This window comes from Sarcophilus harrisii, chromosome 4, assembly GCF_902635505.1.
Source record: "Sarcophilus harrisii chromosome 4, mSarHar1.11, whole genome shotgun sequence".
NCBI lineage: Eukaryota > Metazoa > Chordata > Mammalia > Dasyuromorphia > Dasyuridae > Sarcophilus > Sarcophilus harrisii.
Genome location: NC_045429.1, coordinates 424,556,332 through 424,576,790, shown reverse-complemented (window position 1 = coordinate 424,576,790; position 20,459 = coordinate 424,556,332). Strand labels below are relative to the sequence as shown.

Genomic DNA, 20,459 nt, shown 5'->3' with positions numbered 1-20,459 from the left:
TTTCCTTACAGAACAAAGCTAATCCCTCCTCCCATACAATGATTTTCACATATTTAAGAATGCCTTCCTTTCCCTTAGTCTTCTCCAAGTCCTGATTGAAGTCTATCACCATCCTGGTCTTCCCCAACAGGAGGAACTTAGCTCATCACTTTCTTAGCAGGAGTGCTGTGTGGCACCTCATCATGTTTCCCCAGATGTGACTTGGTGAGGTCAGAGGGCATTGTGCTCTCTTTCCTTTGTCCTGGGCACTATGCTGCCATAAAGACAGCCTGAACTATAAGGGGGGGGGGGGGGGTTAGCTCTTTGGCTTGTCACATCACCTTGTTGACTAATTGACCTCTGAATCCACCCAAAGCCCCGGATATTTTTTCATATCAACTGCTCTCCAATCGTATGTCCCTCACCTTATATTTGCTTTTTGAAGCCATGTTGTAGGATTTGACATTTATTCCAATTCAGTTTCATCCTACTAACATCATCCAGCCAAATAGTTTCATTAAGTAATCTGAAACTTTGTGTCATCTGTAAATTTGTTGCAATTCATGCTTTCATGCAAGTCATTGACAAAAATTAGCCAGTAGAGCCAAATACATAGTTCTGTTGGTAACGTGACATTTGGTGAGAAGTTGAAGGGACAAGTGAAGAAATTGTATGCCACTTAAAAATCTTAGAAAAGTACTTCGTTAAGCTTTAAAATGGCATTCTTGATATTTTGAGGAAGAAATAGAGGATATTAGAATTTTACATCCAGTTGATATTTCTCAGGGAAAATCCTATGACATTTTATAACTGAGGGAATTCTTGAAATAAACCATATTTTCCTCCCCTGTATTTTAAAAATTGTAAATACAGTAGATGTCACATTGTGTTGTGCTGCTGTATACAGTTGTGAAATTGCCTTGTTCCATGCCAGAGGGAATTCATTTCTTCTTACAGTTGAATAGAGTGTGGAATGAGACTAGAGAGTCATGGAGGAGGTTGCTCGGGGGATATTGCTTCCCCTTGAGGACACATATAGTTGAGTTGGATTCACTGACAATTCTAGGCAGGGAGAATTAAAAGTTCTAGACTTCTCTTGCAGATCAGAAGCCATTGATTTTTGAGATAACCAGGAGTAAGTTATCATTAAGCAAAAAAAAAAAAAAAAAAATTGGTCCAACTTGCCTGATATTAACTCAGCTGAACTTGAAACTCTTGTCTCCCAAAGATTCTAGAGAAGTCCAGGTCACATCACAGTGACAGTCTGGGGAATAGGTAATAGTTGGATACAGTCTCCTGCTATTGCCTTAAGTTCTTAGAAGCATCTTAGATGGCTCAGTGGATAGAGTGCTGAGCCTGGAGTCAGGAAAACCTGAGTTGAAATTTGGCCTTGGACATTTACTAGCTGTGAAACCCTGGATGAATGACTTCTGTTTGCCTTAAATCACTGGGAAAGGAAATGATTTTTAAATTATAGCTTTTTAGTTACAAGATACATGCATGGGTAATTTTTCAGCATTGACCCTTGCAAAACCTTCTGTTCCAACTTTTCCCTCCTTCCCCCCACCCCCTCCCCTAGATGGCAGGTAGACCCATATATGTTAAATATGTTAAAGTATATGTTAAATAAAATGTATGTATACATAGCCATACAGTTATTTTGTTGCACAAGAAAAATCTGACTTAGAAATAGGGTAAAATTAACCTGAGAAGGAAATAAAAAATGCCAGCGGATAAAATCAGAGGGAATGGAAATGCTGTGTTGTGGTTCATACTAATTTCCCATAGTTTTTTTTACTGGATGTAGTTGGTTCTCTTCATTATTGAACAAATGGAACTGATTTGGTTCATCTCTTTGTTGAAGAGAGCTATGTCCATCAGTATTGATCATCATATAGTATTGTTGTTGAAGTATATAATGATCTCCTGGGCCTGCTCATTTCACTCAGCATCGTTTCATGTAAGTCTCTCCAGGCCTTTCTGAAATCATCCTGCTGGTCATTTCTTACAGAACAATAATATGAAGAAATGATTTTTTAAAAAAATCTCCTGCTTGTGTTATTTTATTTTATTTTTATTTTCTCTTGTTACTTTTTGTTGTTGTTGTTATATATGTATATTTGTTTTTTACATATTTCCAAATGAATCATGTTGGGAGAGAAAAATCAGAACACAAAGGAAAAACCAGAAGGGAAAAAAGAATGAACAAGGCATGTGTTAATTTACATTCAGTGTCCATGATTTTCGATCTGGAACCAGATAGCATTTTCCAGCCAAAGTTTATTGAAATTGCCTTGCATCTCAGAACCGCTGAGAACCAAGTCTATCATAGTTGATCACTACACACAATCTTGCTGTTCCCTGTGTACAATGTATTCCTGGTTCTGCTTGTTTCACTCAGTATCAGTTCATATAAATCTTGCCAGGCCTTTCTGAAATCAGACCATTCAACAGTTTTTCCTAGAACAATATTTCATTATTTTAATATATCATAACTTATTCAGCCATTTCCCAATTGATGTGCACCCCCTCATTTTTTAAATCTTTGCCACCACAAAAGAGCTGCTACATTTTTTGCACATAAGGGTCTTTTTTTTAATGATTTCTTTGGGATACAGACCCAGTAAAGATACTGCTGGATCAAAGGGTATTCACAGATTAATAGCCCTTTGGGCATAGTTCCAAATTGCTCTCCAAAATAGTTGGGCCACTTCACAATTCCACTAATAATGTTACAAATGTCCCAGTTTTTCCACATCCCCTCCAACATCTATCATCTTTTCCTGTCATCTTAGCCAGACTGAACAGTGTGAGATGGTACTTCAGACTTGTTTTAATTTGCATTTCTCTAACCAAGAGTGATTTAGAGCATTTTTTTATATGACTATAGATGACTTTAATTTCTTCATCTAAAAATTTTCTTCATATTCTTTTACCATTTATCAATTGAGGAATGGCTTGTATTCTTGTAAATTTGACTCAGTTCTTTATTGTATTTTAGAAGTGAAGCATTTACGAAAGACTGGCTGTAAAAAAAATTTTCCCACCATTATGCTTTCCTGCTAATCTTGGCTACCTTGGTTTTATTTGTGCAAAACCTTTAAAATATAATCAGAGTTATCCATTTTGCATTTCATAATGTTCTTTAGTTCTTTGGCCATAAATTCTTCCCTAAGAGAAAGAAATAATGGCAAAATACTCTGAGATCGTGGCTGAGAAAACCTTGGTGCATTAATGTCCATGAAGAATTGCACATGACTGAACAACAACAACCTAGAAGAGGAGGATGGGTTCTCTTGATCTGGGTCTATCAGCCTCAAAGGGTTTGTGGGTATATTTCAAGAGGCCTGTTAACTTGGATGGGAAAAAAGAGCCATTTTTATATTCATTATCCCAACTGAAATTAAGGATTTCCTTCAATTATTTAAAGACATTATTTTGAGAAAGGGTCCATAGGCTTCACCTGTGATGAAGGAATTGAGGCTTAAAGTCTTGCTCAAGATCATACCACAGTGCCAACTGAATTCAGATCTCTGAGCTAGGAGATGCTTTCCAGAAGGAGGAAATTAGAGACTGAGGTGGACATGTTTTAGGAATCAGGGCCTGAAGAATATGTTGTGAGTGGGGAATGTTCATGAGAGGTAAGAGATGGTATTTTATATAGTATCTCTTTCTTTCTCTTAACACATTTACATACACTTTCTCCCTGTTTCCCCCCCCCCTCTCCCTTTTTCCCCTTTTCTCTCTCCTTTTACTTCTCTTCTTCCTTTTCCTCCTCTCTCTCCACCACCAGATTCTGTTCTCTAGAGAGATTGAAAATAACCGGCTCAGAAACTGAAAACTGAGTGGATGCCCTTTAATTTGGCAAATGGCTGAATGAGTTATAATATATGAATGTTATGGAATATTATTGTTCTATAAGAAACGATCAGCAGGATAATTTTAGAGAGGCCTGGAGAGACTTAACATGAACTGATGTTGAGTGAAGTGAGCAGAACCTAGAGATTATTATACATAGCAAAAGAAGATTATTTGATGATCAATTCTGATGGATGTGACTCTTTCCAACCATGAGATGATTGAGGCTAGTTCCAATGACCTTGTGGTGAAGAGAGACATCTACACCCAGAGAAAGGACTGTGGGAACTGAATATGGATCATAACATAACATTTTCACTCTTTTTGTTTTCATTGGCTTGCATTTTGTTTTCTTTCTCATTTTTTTCTTTTTTGATCCAATTTTTCTTGTGCAGCAAGAGAATTGTATAAATATATATACATATATTGAATTTAACATATATTTTAACATGTTTTTTTAAAAAAGAAAGAAAATAACTTGCTCAAGATTATGTAGGAAGTAAATGGCTGAGCTGGGATTTGAACCCAGGTCCTTTTGCCCCACCCTGTATCTTAAAAATTCTCTTTTATGTCATCAGTGTGGATATTTCTTACATCACAGATCATCCAGAATTGCTCTGGTCCCATATTGTTGCCAGCCTGATGATCAGCTTCTGCAGACTTAACTATGCTGGTCCTCAGACAACTGCAAATCAGTCTGCCTGGTGGGCCCATTCTTGAATTTTGTCTAGCTGGTTAGAATCTGTTAAAATAGCCTTGCTTAGCTGGCACAGTCTTTAAATTAGAATCCATGGCTGGTTCTGTATTGTACTTGTGAGCTTGTGTGTGTGTGTGTGTGTTTGTGTGTGTGTGTGTAATATAAACTGGTGTTACCAGGGTTAAATAATTCTAAAAGGAATTTCTGTTGAACCTAAAAATTACCTGACAAACCATCTAAAATTTAAGAAATTTTCAGATTGATTTTTCTTTCAATTATGATTCATTATGTAATGTTCTTCCTCTTTAAAGATAGAATAAAAAGAAAACCAACCCTTTTTATGAAAACATATTTAGAAACAGAAACTTTACTATGGGAGAGTCCTGTAGTATTTGGGTAAGGAGGAAGAAGAAGGTTTGGGACTCTTGCAAATAGAATAGAATCCACAGATGATAGTTTCTTCTCACATGCACCCAACCATGAGGTTTAATTCTCAGTGACTAGGTGATTATGGTAGCCAGAGTCTGTTATCACCTCTAACTCAAATTAAATCCTAAGAATGAGACTGGTTAAGAGACATGTGAATGTGACCTAGATCTTAGGAAAAAAATTGTGCAACTATGATTTTGGCTCTTAAATGAATGAACTTTAATTAGTGGTTTTCTTGTGTATGAAATTTACTTTTGAGAACATATTTCTCTTTCATGAAATTGGGAAGAACTTGTCTATTTGCCAGATTGGAAAATTATCAAATTTGAGGGGTTTTTTTGGTTTTTTGTTTTGTTTTGTTTTGTTTTATTCTTTGTTCTCTGTCTCTCACTTTCACCAGCTCTGGGACCATTTGGACCACACAATGTTTTTCCCAGATTTTAGACCATTTCTGAGTAGCAGTACACTGGATCAAGACATTAGAGATAATGAACGGGGTCATCAAACTCATGCAGATCTTTGGGGACCCAGCAGGCCCCCCAGATTGCCAATGACCAGGAGATACCGATCTCGGGGGAGTTCTCGACCTGACCGGTCCCCAGCAATTGAGGGGTAAGTGTCGAGCTTAAAGACATTTTAAAAACAGTTGTGGTAATTTTTGTTTTCTGGGTAACCTTGCCAAGACTCTATGCCATTTTTTTCTAGAGTGCATCAATCTTAGCTTCTCTGCTTGATAAGAGACAATTTCCAAAATAACACAACATCCATGTTCCTTAAGAAGAAAATGCCTGCTGTCTATAGAATGAATGCTTTGATTTCTCATCAGCATACACAGAAATAGAGCTTGCTGACCTTGGGCCGAGATGTATGTCAGGATTATTAGCTTTGAAAGAGTCACTTGGATCCACTGATAGTGAAGGCACTGTCCTAAATGTTTTACAAATATTATCTTATTTGATCTTTAGTTAACAAAGCATAAACAAAAAAAAGATAAAATGGGATCACTGGGATCCAATCCTCTTCTTTTGGCTCATAATTTAGAGCTACACAGGGGCTCATGCATTCTCCAGCTTCCTTCCCCTCTGTGTCTTACAGGGAAGCAAATTGAGACCCAGAAAGCTTGAAAAGAACTTGCTTGAGGGAGTGTGACTAAACTGGGATGTGAACCCAAGGCCTTTTGACTCTGTGGCTCTTAACTTTTTCCAGTGTATTTTACTGACCAACCGTTTTTTCCCTTGAGTTTTGATTACTAAAAGTAATTTTCATTTTGATTCTTTGGTACTTTATACTTGTCATGCATTGTTTTGATGCTTCAGTGAAGACAATTTAGTTATGTAGTTAATACTACTAACTTTTTAATGGACAGATGGGTGGTACAGTGGATAGAGCACTAGGTCTGGAATTAGGAAGATCTCATCTTCCTGAGTTCAAATCTGGCCTCAAACATTTATTAGTTGTATGACCTTGGATAAGTCATTCACCCCATCTACCTCAGTTTCCTCATCTATAAAATGAGCTGGAGAAGTACATGACAAACCACTCTAGTACCTTTGCCAAGAAAACCCCAAATGGGACCAAATGGAAGTTCAGACTTAACTGAAAAACAAGAACAACACTTGAATATACTAATTATGTTACCCTTCTGCTCACCAGCACCTCCCCGTCACTGGCGCTAGCTTCCTTTTCTGGGTTTCCCATTTCCTTCTATGCAGAGGAGTGTCCACATGGGCTATTATTTTCCTCTAATCGGGCCTTCACCTCAGAATCTACTTCTGCCAAAAGGTCTTAGTAGATGTGATTTTATTCAGCAATGAACTCACTTCCTGAAATCTCATTGCCATGAATTTGTAGAACAAGTGAAAAGGGTGTATCTGGCTTTCTGTTTGAAGACTTAGACCAACTGTATTTTGGTAGATTAAAGAGATCATTAGAATTCTGCTATGTTTTTAATGAAATCCAGCTTTGATGAGGCATCTTAAGATTTGCAGACTGCTTAATTATATGAACAGGCCTTTATTACTTATTACTATTCCCCCTTTCCAAAAAATGAATTTATAGTCCAGAGAGGTTGTGAATTTGCCTGGGGTCAGTCAATTAGTAAGTGTCGGGGTAGGATTTGAACCCAGATCTTCTCTGACTCCAAGTTCCCCATCCTTTCTACTCTTATCATGGTGCCCTCCATTTATATTTTTAAACATTTGTTGTTATTTGGTCATTTTAGTTGTATACAACTCTTTGTGACCCCATTTTGAAGGTTTTTTTTATTAACAGAGATAGCTGGATGTTGGCCATTTTCTTTTCTGGATCATTTTACAGATGAGGAAACAGACAGGCATAGAGAAATGACTTGCCCAGGGTCACACAGCTAGGATGTGTGTGAGGTCAGATTTGAACTCAGGAAGGCTCAGCTTCAGGCCTAACAGTTTATGTACTGTGATGCTACCTGCTTCCTTTAAGCATTTACCATTCCTCTTAAGTTGGAGAAGGGGAAATCTAAGTGACAGCAAGTGAGGAAGAATTTTTTAAATTCTTAATGATAATGTCGGAATAGTGTAAGTATTGGCTTCTCTGGGAATTGAGAACTAACTCTTCAGGGAAATGGAGTCATGAGGCATTCAGATGCTCCTTTCTGTTAATTACTATAGTAGGATACTTCCATTTCTCAAGACAAGAAATAATTCTACTTAAGAAAAAAACAAAACAACACAACCTGATATCAAAATATTTTGTGGTCGATTCTGTTAGCTGCCAATAACAGGAAAAAAATGTTTGATTAATTTATTGTTCTGGACAAATCTCTGAAAAACAGGATGTGCAAGAATTTTGTGAGAGCTGGGTCAGTTTGATGCACTGGGAATGGCAACAGGGCTACCCACTTCGCACTTTTGCCCTTTATTCCCTGTGGGGTGTTGGGCGAGCTTCCTAATCTGTAACATGTAGGCAGTTAAACTAGATGGCTTCTGAGATTACTAGCATATCTAAATCCATGATCCTGTGGGAGCCAATGAATAGGTGGAATTCAAGGTTTAAAGCCTTTTATTTTTTTTAAATCCTTACCACACCAATAGATGGCAGCTTGAAAAACTTACCAGGTTAAACCTAGTCCTTTTTTCTCCAAATAAAAAGAAATCAAGCTTCATTGTTTCTTATTGACACATCCTTCTCCTTTTCAAGTAAAGAGTGCTGCAACTTGAGTGGCCTGCAGTGTCAAGTAATTTAGCAGCTATTTCATGTAAAAGAAGCACAGATATCACTTCTGTGGATGCAGATTATAACTTCCTCTATCCTTTAAAAATTAACCAGCATTTAATTTCTCCTCATGTTGGGGGAAAAATAAAGAAATTCTTTATAACAAATATGCAAAGCACCTGCCTACATTGGGTATGTTCAGTAACATATTTTGTTCTTGACCTTGGGTCCATTATGCCTCTATAATGAAGTAGGTTGTATGAGTCCTTCTCCTGATTGTGTTCATTTTGAATCAGTTCACACATGTCTTTTCTTGTTTTTTCTAGTCTTGTTTTAAAATTATTTCCTATGGCACTATTGTATCAGTTTTCTGAATCTGAAATTTCAGAAAACCAAATTCACCATCATGAATGGTGAATATTATAAACTTGTATAATTTGTTCTGCCACTTTCCACTTTTTTGTTGCAACAAAGAGCCTGGGTAGATAGGCTTATGACTTGCTGTGGCATGATAAACAACTTTATGTTGATGAGTTTCTCCAAGGTGAACATACCTTAAATTTGAATGGCAGATAATACAGACCTAGACTTGAAGACTTTCCATTGTGCTGTAGGAACAGACAGAATGGCATGGCTTTAGAAAACCCAAGAGGAATAGGATTTTGTGCTCCCATAATTAGTGCAGAAATGGATTTAAAGTTATAATTACAGGAACATTGTTTATGCTTTTTTAGTACTGTGGTGTTTTTGTTTCATTTCTTTATATACTAACAATGAGTGCTTTTCCCTGTTGTCCACAGTAATGATTTATGTAGAGCATTTTGCAAATCTCACTACTTCATAAATGAGCTATTATTATTACTGTCTTTCTGGCCCTGGTTGATGATTCAAGCTTTGTATTCTCAATAGTGTAGACTCCTAAGCCTTGGTCCATGACTTTTGTAATGTAGATGTGCTCGTTGACAGAAAACACTATGGAGAAGATCAAGATGAAAATGAGATGCTTCATGGTCTCCAGGAGGCACAGGAAACTGAACTTTGAAACCTTGATACATAATTTTTTTCTTATTGTAGAAATTTTAACAGCTACTAAATATGTGATATTATACTATATCTATTCAGTTCAATAAATATGTAATTAAGCACCCACTATTTGCCAGTTATGGTGCCAAACACTAGAGATAGAAATAAGACAGTTTCTATCCTCGAGAAGCCTTATGATCCAGGGAGGGGGGAGCCAATATGCAAAAGGAAGCTGGGAAGAAGGGAGAGAGGAAGGATACCAAGAGGGACCTCGGGGGCATGTTGTTCAGTGGAGTGCAAGCAGAGTAGCAGATGGAAAGTATGATAGGTAATCTGCACAGTCCAGGCCCTGAACTCACTCTCTCTCTATATATATAATTCTTTGGGAGAAGTTGAATGCTCCACACTCCAATCCTCGTTTAGGTAAGGTGGAGTTGATAAAGTATAATAGTCGCACATTAAAGTGCACTTGCAATATTATAATTGTAATATTGTAAAATGCAACATTATAATGACTTGATGAGAAAATCTAGGGCGTTTTTCATTATTGCAATGAGTGAGAATAATTTGGGTTCTTAAACACAAAGAGACATAATTTAAAGTTAAAAAAAAAAAAAACAGGTAGAGATAATTATAATGTTACTCCTGCTGTCAAAATGAAAGCTAACAGACTATGGTCTGAGACTTCAGGTACTTCACAAAAGATATCCAAGTAGTGTTGACTGAGAAGCAGCAATTGAATTGAAGAGTCATCCTTGGGTGATAGGACACTCAAAGATGACCACATCTGGCTTGGCACTTTGTTTGCAGTGATGATTGTAAAGACTTAAGATCTTGCTTTGGATCAGCTTTATAGGAAATTAACCACTACAACAATGCAGAAAATTTCCACATGAATTTCTGGTGTAGTACTATGCATTTATTTATTTTGGCTACAATTTATATGGTGATTTCAATGGAAGCTGTTGTTTGGGAGGACTAATTAGGTTCACACCTGTCGTTTTTTTATGTTATCTTGACTTGTAGAAGATGGTGACCATCATTATTTATTTATTTATTTTCTTAATTTGATTCTGTGTGCTTTTCCCCTCTCTTTTCTAACAGAATAATACAACAGATCTTTGCAGGATTCTTTGCAAATTCAGCAATTCCTGGCTCCCCCCACCCTTTTTCATGGTAAGTGACTACTTGCCCTTTGTTTTGTTAAGTTCAGCGGTGCCATTCTTGATGCTGTCCCTCTGTCCCACTCATGGTGAAGAGAGCAGCCACTAGTGATCTTTTAGATAGGGCCCACAGGTAGGTGGGTGGGTTTTATTTCATTATGATTTTTGAATTTTGCTCTGATGTCTTCTATTTCACATATGGTGAAATTCTTTTTTTGTGCTCACTTTAGTATGTGGAGAGCGAATTCTTAGAGATAAAAACATTTCCACCCTTCTGATTCCATTTAGACAATTTGAGGACCTCCTTTTCACCTGGTGTTAGAGGAGCAGAGATTCCCCAGATCGGGGTCCCTTTGCCAGTTCTTCTTGGGGCTTGGCAAGGTGACCCCTCCTAATGCTGTTTATCTCATCCCATCTGCAGGAGTGGGATGCTGCACTCCAACCCCGGGGACTATGCCTGGGGTCAGGCGGGGCTTGATGCCATTGTTACCCAGGTGAGGAGCTGCCTTTGTGAGGATGTCTATTCTTTGTGTTCCCTGGGTCCTAGGCTTTCCTTACTCTTTTTATAAGTGCTTCTGTGTAAGTCCTTGAAGTCACCACTATTTACAATTTTTTCCAGTTCCTGAATCTGAGTTTCCATTTGATATGAAATAGGTGTGGTGCATTTTGTCTGGAAAGTGGTTTCCATGTACTTTTGGGGTTTAAGTGATTTCCTGGAAGATGATGTTTAAACCCCAGTGAGAGGGGTGTTCTCTAGTAACAAACTGGTGTGTGTGTGTGTATTTGGATGAATTTACTCATCGACTTTGTAGATTGCCAAAGTTTATCCCATTCCTCCTTTTCCATCACTGCCAGCTTCCTTTCCATTTATTGGTAAGTGAGGTTTGCCTGGTCAGTAGCTATTACTATGAACTAGTCTATGATCTTTTTTTATAGCATTACCTCTCCACTTTTTAAGTTACCTTGTGATCAAATTTTGGCCCACTTGTGTCTCAGCTGAGGAATGACCAGCCAGCCCCTAATTAACTCTAATGTGAAATCAATCTGACCTGATGCTTTGGAAGACAATCTTAAGTGTCTCCAGAGCAAGAGGAGGGAAACCCATGTTTCTAATAGAGGTCAAAACAGAGAATATGTTTCTCATTACTATCATCCACCTCCTGCTTATTAGCTACTTTTTTTTTTAAAGTGTTGTCTATATTATTCTTTTGCAGCTCTTAGGACAGTTGGAAAATACTGGGCCTCCCCCAGCTGATAAAGAAAAGATCACATCTCTTCCAACAGTGACAGTAACTCAGGAACAAGTTGGTGGGTTAATTTCTTTATCTGTTATCTTCTTTTCATTTTGTTGTTCAGGATTTCAGTCTTCTTTTATTAGACTCTTTGGGTCCTATTTGATAAGGCGGATATTCCCTTAGTTCCCCCTCAGTCCTATATATTTATGTTGGTCCTAGGTAGAGGAAGCTGTATTGTTGTTTGTCCTTCATTCTCGAAGAGGACTGGGATGCTGGGGAGATGATGTCTTGGGATGCTGGGGAGATGATGTCTTGATGCAAGTGATTTGGTTTAAGTGAGGGAGGGCAAGGGCAGCTAGCTGCTGCAGTGGGTGAAGCACCAGCCCTGAAGTCAGGAGGACCGGAGTTCAGATCTGGTCTCAGACACTTAACACTTCCTAGCTGTGTGACCCTGAGCAAGTCACTTAACCCCAGTTACCTCAGCCAAAAAAAAAAAAGGTGAGGGAGGGCTAGTCACCAGCCCTCCTTTTCTCCTCCAGAGCCATCTGGATCCAGTGGCAAGATCTAGTTTAGGACAACTGGAGATGGTCCTGTGGGAGAGATGTAGAGAATGTGCTGATTGACCAGCAGTATATTGAATACCTTTGATGTAAGAATTCTTAGAGAGGTAAAGCTATAAGCTTAGCACTTATCTGGGTTATTCCTTCCATCAGAATTGCAGAGATGGGGTTATCTCCTGGAGATGGGATGACTTTGGAATATTGTTGGGAAAGACTAGAAAAAGGAAAATGAGGCTTGAGCTAAATCTTGAAGGTTGAGAAGAGGCAAGAGACCTAATACCAATAAAGTAATAAGTGAGAATGAATATGACAGTTTGAAAGAACTGAACTGGTGTTGTATACTGGGAAATAAAATTAAGTTTAAATAAGTGGATTTTAGAAGCCTTTGATAGCCAGGCAGGGCAGCTTGTGCTTAGTTACTAAGGTAGACCATAGTAGGGAGTCACTGCCAATTCTAGAACAATTCTTGATGAGATTAAATCTGCCTTTTAAGAAAATTGTTCTGATATCCCTTGGTAGGATCAATTAAGAGGAAATATCTGAAAGGAGTAGTAAGAAAGCAGTGGAGATAAAGAGAATACATGTTAGAGACATTTTAAAGAAGGAATGCCACGTAGGTTTGAGAGGGCCTAGATGTCCCAGTTAATAAAAATAGGGAAGTTTGTAGTGGGAGTTCCTATAGGAAGAAAAATAAAACATACCTTTAATCAAATTGAATTTGAAATAATGGTGATAAGACCTCCAAGTGGCAGTGAGTAGAGGGGAGTAATATGATGAAAGTTTTATTTCAGGAAGCTTAATCTGGAAGTAGTAAAATAGATTGGATTGGGAAAGAGATTGATGTCAGCAAGGTGGACTAGGAAGCAGTTAGAGTGATTTAGGTGGGGGGGGGGGCGGGGGGGGGGGGGGGGGTGTGTGTGTGAGGGAGAGAGGGAGAAAGAGAAAGGAGAGAAGGATATCAATAGTGAGGATATTGAAGGAAGTGCAAACCCCATATCCTTTAATTCTTTCATGTAATAGGTGTGCAGATGCATTTCAGCGGTTGTGGAGATGGGCACAGTGCTGTTTGGGGAGTTCTGCTCTTGGGGACACAACAGCTGCCTCCCTTTATGGCAGAGTCCCCTCTGCCGTCTGCCCACAGCAGGAGGGCTGTGAACCGGAAGGGGGAGGTTGCTTTGAGCCCTAGTGAGATACTAGAAAGGAGCCTGCTGAGGCTGGCGTCGCTTCCCTGCCCCCCAAGCTGCCCTTCTGAGGCTGACTCTGCCTGCGTTGTGGCTCCACACTGCCCCCTCGTGGCCAGGCCCTCACCCAGCACCTTGTGCCAGCGGACTTTGGGTCCGGAAGAGAAGGGCAGTGGTTGGGGATAACACAGGCGACCAGAGACATATTGAGCAGGAGTCCTTAAATGTGCCAAGAGTGAATCACTTCCTGGTGGGAGAACACCACTGTTTTCTGGATGGAAGCAGACAGCCTCAGAGGTTTTATTTACCTGGCAGCTAAAAGGTTCAGAGAGATATGTTTCCCTGGTTTTTCTATTTATTAGAAAACATAATTTAAATGAGATTTGTTTAATCTGTGATTTAAAAAATAAAATATATATATAGGCCTAATTAGCTTAGATCCAAGTTTGTGTTGGAGAGGATCCCATTCTGCTGTGATTTTTTTCCTCCCTTCCATTTTCCTTTCCTTCTTCCATTTTGGGTTAAAATTCACAAGTCTGTCCAACACCCCCTCTCTCCTCCCACTTTTTCTCTCTGTGTGCTATTCCTGAGAAGACAGGGCCAAGTCTAGGCCCTTCCTTTTGCATACGTATTTCATGATAGGTATTCTCCTTTTACAGATACGGGTTTGGAGTGTCCAGTGTGCAAAGAAGATTACACAGTCGAAGAGCAAGTCCGGCAGTTGCCTTGCAACCACTTCTTTCACAGCAGCTGTATTGTGCCATGGTTGGAACTGGTGAGTTTGGTTCCCAACTCCCAGGCTGTTGTATAGTTTGAGCAGGATTAAGAAGAGCACAATATGGGGAGGAGCCAAATACAATTTTGGCTTCCTATTTCCCTGACCCACATCTGAGTAAAACCTTCGTTGATTTTTAGACAATGATTGTTGCTTGGTGTGTCTGTCCATCGTTTCTAGGCCAAGTAAGATGCAGCAGGTATTTGCAACATTTTTCCTTTTGTCACCATTTTGTGTTAGTTCTCTTTGGTACTTTGAATGGAGAGGTAATAGTAATGTGTGCCAGTCGGAACTGGGTGTTCTGGTTTCTAGTGAAGCTGTTTCAGGTCTTTGTGAAGTTTGAGCTGAACTACTTGTCTTGAACCCAAGGCCTCACAGCAGGAATTTTTTCCAGTGAATAAACATTTTTCTCCCAGTCTTCTACCATTAAAAACATGTAACAAATATGTGTAATTAAGCAAAACAAATACTCCCATATCCAACAATCTGTATCATATTCTGGATTGTGTGGAGCTATCACTTGTCTATCAGAGGAGAGTAGTGGGCTTCATTGGTCCTCTGAATCCTGCTTGATCATTTTGTGGATCAGAGGTCTTAATTATTTCAGAGTGGTTTGTTTTTACAGTGTTGTTATTGCATAAATTGTTCTTCTGTTGAATTCACTCTGTCATTTCATGTGAGTCTCTGTAGGTTTCCTTGATATCATTTTTTCATCATTTCTGATAGTGTACTTTGAATTCCATCTCATTCATATACTGTAATTTATCAGCCTATCTCCAGTTGATGGACATTCCCTTTGTAATTTTTTGTCTACCACAAAAACATGTTATAAATATTTTTATACCTATGCATCCTTTTTCATTTCTCTTAGATTTCTTTGGGATATAGACCTCAGTACTTACAGCAGCTGTTCGACTGCCTCTTGTGACCAGAATATTATACATACTTAAATATGATTTATAGCAGTGGTTTTCAGACTTGGTCTTGGGACCTCTTGATATTCGTAAAAATTGAAAACCCTTAACCCGTTAAGTACAATAAACATTTATTAAATAAATAAAATTTTTAAATGCTATGTTCCAGGTACTATGCTAAACCCTAAGAGCTTTTGTTGATGTGGATTCTATCTGTATTAGAAATTAAAACTGATAATGAAAAAATACTTACAACATTAACAATAATAAACTCATAAAACATTTTTATGGAAAAAACTACATTTTTTAAAACAAAAAAATTATTGAGAATTTTGTCTTTTTGCAAACTTAATAAAAGACAGCTATATCTCTCTCATTTGCTTTTGCAATATCTGTTGTGATTTTTTGTTTTGGTTGAATTATATGCAAAAAATTTGCCCTCATACAGATATATAGTTGGAAAAGAAAAGTATTTTAATAGGCAATAACATCCTAGAATTGTTATGAAAAGAGTTTTGACTTCAAGAGAGCTTTGACAAAATCTTGAGGTAGATCCTAGAGTTCTTTGAACTATACTTTAAGAAATATTGCTCTGTTCACTCCCCCAACTTTTCATTATAATTTGTTTTCTTTTAATTATAGCTTGGCTTTTTTCTACCCATTTATTTTCTTTTTTTCAAATCAGGCTGCTCATTTTTTCTTTGGTGTCTATGTGTTTCAGCATGACACGTGTCCTGTTTGCAGGAAGAGCTTAAATGGTGAGGACTCAACTCGGCAAACACCAAACAGCGAGGCCTCTTCAAGCAGTGGCTATAGCAGTGACAGCCAACTACATGACCCATGGACTTTCTGAAGCTCAAGAGCCATTGAGCTGGGGCCGTGGTAGACTTACTACAAATGTAAATTGTATAAAAAATAGTATGTGGATATAGGAACTTCACCAGAAATCCCAAACCCATAATATTAATGGAATGAGTGCTGTCCCTTTCCAAATTTAAAGTTAGCATTTACAGATGGAATTGTATTCGAGCCGAATGCCTCTTATTCCTGAATTCAGAGTGATGACTTGATTTTATACTTGTGAAAATTAATTATGTGTTTCTTTCAGAATGAAATAAATTCGTTACAGGTCTAGTTAGGGTTCTACTATCTGTCATGCTGCCTTGTAATGGAGGTTCTGCTTTCTCCCCAGCCTCCATCTCCCTCATCAGTGTATTTTAAAGTAAATACAGTGGAACCAAAACCCCATGATCCTTTTGACATAAAGTATTTGTGTTAACTGGATGAAAGTGATTCCTAGCTGGATTAGCCATGAAATCAGGTCAAATAAAGCCAGAGCTTTGACTTGAGCTTCCAAGAACAAACTGAAGGACAGTTAAAATGGGAAAGAAAAAGTGGCTGATTAGTCTATCTCTTTAGTTTTGCTCATTTTTCTTTTTAAAGTGATACTTCAGGAGAAGGCAGTTCCACTCAAGATGAAAATATGGCATTTTCTTACATTCTGACTGGGACTCTGCCTTGCCCCCCTTGTTGGGAAAGGGTTAAAGCAGGATGAAAGTTGATGGGGACAGAGGACTCTTGGGTTTAGAGTTGGGAAAGGGTTAAAGCAGGATAAAAGCTAAAGGGCAGAGGACTCTTATGTTTAGAGTTTATAATTGCCCTCAACTCACAGTAGGTTCCTTGTTTCCTTCCTGTTGTCCTGGGGACCTCCTGAAGACATCTCTTTGAGAAATGAATGGGATGATGTGTGTTAACTGCTTGAGTGTCTAGTTCATTGGTACTTGATAATTCATTGGTCTTCAGGAATTTAGATTTTTATGTTGTCTCTTTTTAATTTTTTTTTTTTTTTTTTTTTTTTACACACATTTCACTTGTAAACTTTTGCTGTTCTGCCTGGTTCTTGCTGCTGTTGGAGTCATACCATTCATGGCCAGGCTCAAGAGCACTCGACTGAAGGAGGTATCTGAATTAAGGTCCTACCTACTCTGTTAACTTAAAATCATCCCTATACACATGTACACAACTCTGTGGAGCATTCATTTTCTAAACTTGAATAAATGAAGAAGGTAAAGAATGTTGTTGGAGCTTCAGAGTGTCACATGAAAATAGTGGGACTACGGGACTGGCCCATGAGGTCATGCTGGGGATGATGGGGAGGTTTGGGTGCTGGGAACCTGACACCATCATTATCTATGGAGGTTGCAACTGCTCCTTGGAGTGAATTTAGAGGTATTGAAGGCAAACCTGAGGGAGAGTCATTTGAAAATCAAATATCTTAGGAGGAGAATCTTAATCATTTCTTGGCTTACTGGTTTCCCACCCTACACCCCCTTTTTTTCTTTTTCAGTGAATTTTTTCTTTTTCAACGAACATTGTGAATGTAGCTTTTTTTTTTTAGGATGTCTTTTTGGCATAGAGCTATTGCCGCATAAGTGAGAACAGCTAGAGTAGAGGCCATTGTTGAAAGGCAGGGCTAGCAGGGTGAAATTCAGTTTGGGCCAGGAAGAGAAAGGAAGCAATTCCTTGAGAACCTTTTGGTACTTGGCAGAAAATGTGCACAATCTGGAGCCCCATGTGTTAGTTTTGATCTGTTGGGATTTTGTGGCAAGAAAAAGTGGCGTTGGCTACTCCAGAATACACTACAACTGCATTCTCTAAAGTTTTGGGATCCATTGCTATTTTTTGATCATCAAAATCTATAGGTATATCAATGATTTTTGCTCAATAAATGTCTGGATGTAATGAGGCAAACAACATTTGTAGTGAAGTTATCTGGAGATATAAAAAAAAATAAGCGACTTTGCAAAATTTGTGATTATCTTGATTGCAAATACTACTAAGAGAGAGATAGGCTAAGTGACATAAAATCTCCATTTTATAGCTGCTATACTAGATTGAGGACATGAAGAAAAATTAGTTATTTCTTAGAGCCCTCCAGCTTTAGTTTTGCTATAAATCATGCTTCTGAGAAATGTATGCTTTTCAGTTCTGCAGTCAAATAGGATTCTCTGGGCATTGCAGACAACACTGGGCAATGATGATCTATGGATTAACATTTTTCTGCCTTAACCTTCATCTTTTAACCCATGGTGTGGATCCTGAGAAATACAGGTGCCTTCCTTGCATAACTCACCACAGTGTTTGGCTTTTTTGCTCCTAGGGATCAAGGAGTTATTTCCAGGAATATCCTATCCTTAGATATTCATTACATATTTTGGGCCTATAATCAGAGGACAAGAGACTAGATAGCTAAGATTCCCTAAGGGCAGATTTCTTTATTTCTGAACATGCTTACCTAGAAACAGATTGACAGAGTATATGGAAGTCAGGGAGTGTTAGTTCTCTAATGATGAGAGGTTGTTTGCCCATGCCTTGGAAATGTGACCTCAATTTCTTCTCAGCCATCATTCTCCATTCTGAGTGATCATTACTTGTATAGTTCTGAGTAGACCATAGATCCTGTTCTTGGGGACTCATCTCCTAAGAATAGCAATGGGTATGCAGTGATGTCTTACACATGCTTTTCTTCACATGCTTTTTCTTTCTCTCTTTCCCAGATCTTCATTAAGGTCTTTTAAAGTTTGAGGTAAAAGGGTAGGATTTCATTCTATTTTGGATGGTAGCCCTTCTTATGTAGCCACAATCTTTAAGGCAATAATTGGACTCAGCATGAATATGAATCCCTGTGGTGCCTTTTGGATCCCTAGTGTGGTGTGGTGATGGTTCTAATTGGAGTAGTCTGATTGTCCTTGCTATTATAAGAGGCAACTATATTTTATTTTCCACTTGTCCAAATTGTTTTTAGCACTTGCCAAACAGGTCATATATTACAAAGATTCCTTGGGGAGGGAGAGAAAAATAGAAAGGAGATGAGAGGAGAGTGGGAGCATGGGAAGGAGGAATAAGATAATTAAGAAATGATGACACTTGGGATTGGATTTCCCTCAGAGGCCCTGATAACTAAAAAGCCGTAAGAGATATGAAAATATCATATGCACTCTAAGCAGGCAATTCAGAACACTGAAAAAATCCTATGGGACCCAGACTGACATTTGTTCCTTTGTCATATATTATCTGAACCATAGCTCCTAGTATCACTTTTACATTAGAGAAGCAGCTTATAAGTCTTAACTTTATATACTTCCTGAAAAGAGAGCAGAAATAGAAAGAAATGATGCTTGGTTAAATGACTGCTCTATTCTTCCTGTAAAACAATCATAAGGGATTATTGGAATTGGAAGAAAGATTGTGGGGGTAGGAATGTATGCCGGTTTCTTTTTTTTTTCTCTCCAAAAAAAGCTTATTTTTAAATTAAATTATACAATAAGGTGAAATCTTAATTTGTATCCATGTTTTGTATACTCTCTTTAAATCTTTCCTTCTTTTCCTTCCTTCCTTCTTTCCTTTCTCCCTTCCTAGAAAGATGGTAGTATTGGGGTGGAGTTGAGCAAAAGCTTTGTAAAAAATCTTAGAAAGTTTAGAAGTGTATTTTAGAACCACCTCAACCTTATCTCTCATTGTACATTTGTAATAAAGATCATCATTTCCATGTTTGTGATTTTTTACTTCTAAATTACTGTGAATTTTTTTATTATAGAGCAACAAGCTTAGCCCATATTTTTATTGTTTGATGAGAGGGACATTTTATTCTTAGGATTCTAGAAGAAAGAACTAATACAATTTGCTAAAAGGTTTCTGTATCTGTTAACAGCAAGGAAGGGCTCAAAAAATTGAGGAAAAAGCTTTTAATATTTATTCCTGTTTTGAAAAACTATTTCTTAATCATTTGGATTCAAATATATAATAAGTATAATAAGGTCTAAGTTTATATTGTGATAGTGAAATCTTTTTTTATTTTGTGGACTTCCATTGCAAATTTCTGTAAATTAGGTTTCCTTCTGTTTCTTCCTCAGTGTTCTTCTGACTAGCTTTCTTTCAATGGTTCTGACTGTGAGCATATCACTTAATCCTCTGGACCTCAGTCCTCTGATTCTCTCATTAAGAAATAGAAATGTATTGCTAGAGCTAAGTGGTACAGTGGATAGAACTCTCGCCTGCATTTGAGGAGACCTGCGTGCAAACCTGATTTCAAATATTTCATACTGACTGGGTATGCCATTTAAATTCTATTTGCCTCAGTTTCCTCAACTGTAAATTGAGGATGAAGATAATAGCACCTACCTCCCAAGGTGGTTGTGAGAATCAGAAATGAGATAATATTGGAAGAGTACTTAGCATAGTGTTTGGTGCATACTAAGTGTTATCTAAATGTTAGCTGTTATTATTCTGTTATTATTTTAGTAGCCTTACCAAAATATAAACCAAACAACATAACCTGCTGCTACCCAATAAAACAAAAGACAAAAAAAAACCCATTTTCTAAGCCCAACCCATATTAATTTAAGCTTATTATCACCGCTGTACTTTTGACATTAGTTGACTTGACTACATTTCCC

The 20,459-nt window shown here is 37.9% G+C and overlaps 1 protein-coding gene across 2 annotated transcripts in view; it reads left to right on the top strand.

Moving 5' to 3' along the window:
* RNF115 (ring finger protein 115) overlaps positions 1-20,117 on the top strand; it is a 53,022-nt gene extending 32,905 nt beyond the window's left edge. For both annotated transcript variants that reach the window (XM_031967419.1, XM_031967420.1), the window contains exons 4-9: positions 5,364-5,575; positions 10,280-10,351; positions 10,760-10,832; positions 11,553-11,646; positions 13,974-14,089; positions 15,725-20,117. In XM_031967419.1, the coding sequence (XP_031823279.1) occupies positions 5,364-5,575; positions 10,280-10,351; positions 10,760-10,832; positions 11,553-11,646; positions 13,974-14,089; positions 15,725-15,856 (699 nt within the window). In that variant the 3' untranslated portion in view covers positions 15,857-20,117. The remainder of the gene's footprint in view (positions 1-5,363; positions 5,576-10,279; positions 10,352-10,759; positions 10,833-11,552; positions 11,647-13,973; positions 14,090-15,724) is intronic.
* The last annotated feature ends 342 nt before the right edge of the window (positions 20,118-20,459 follow it).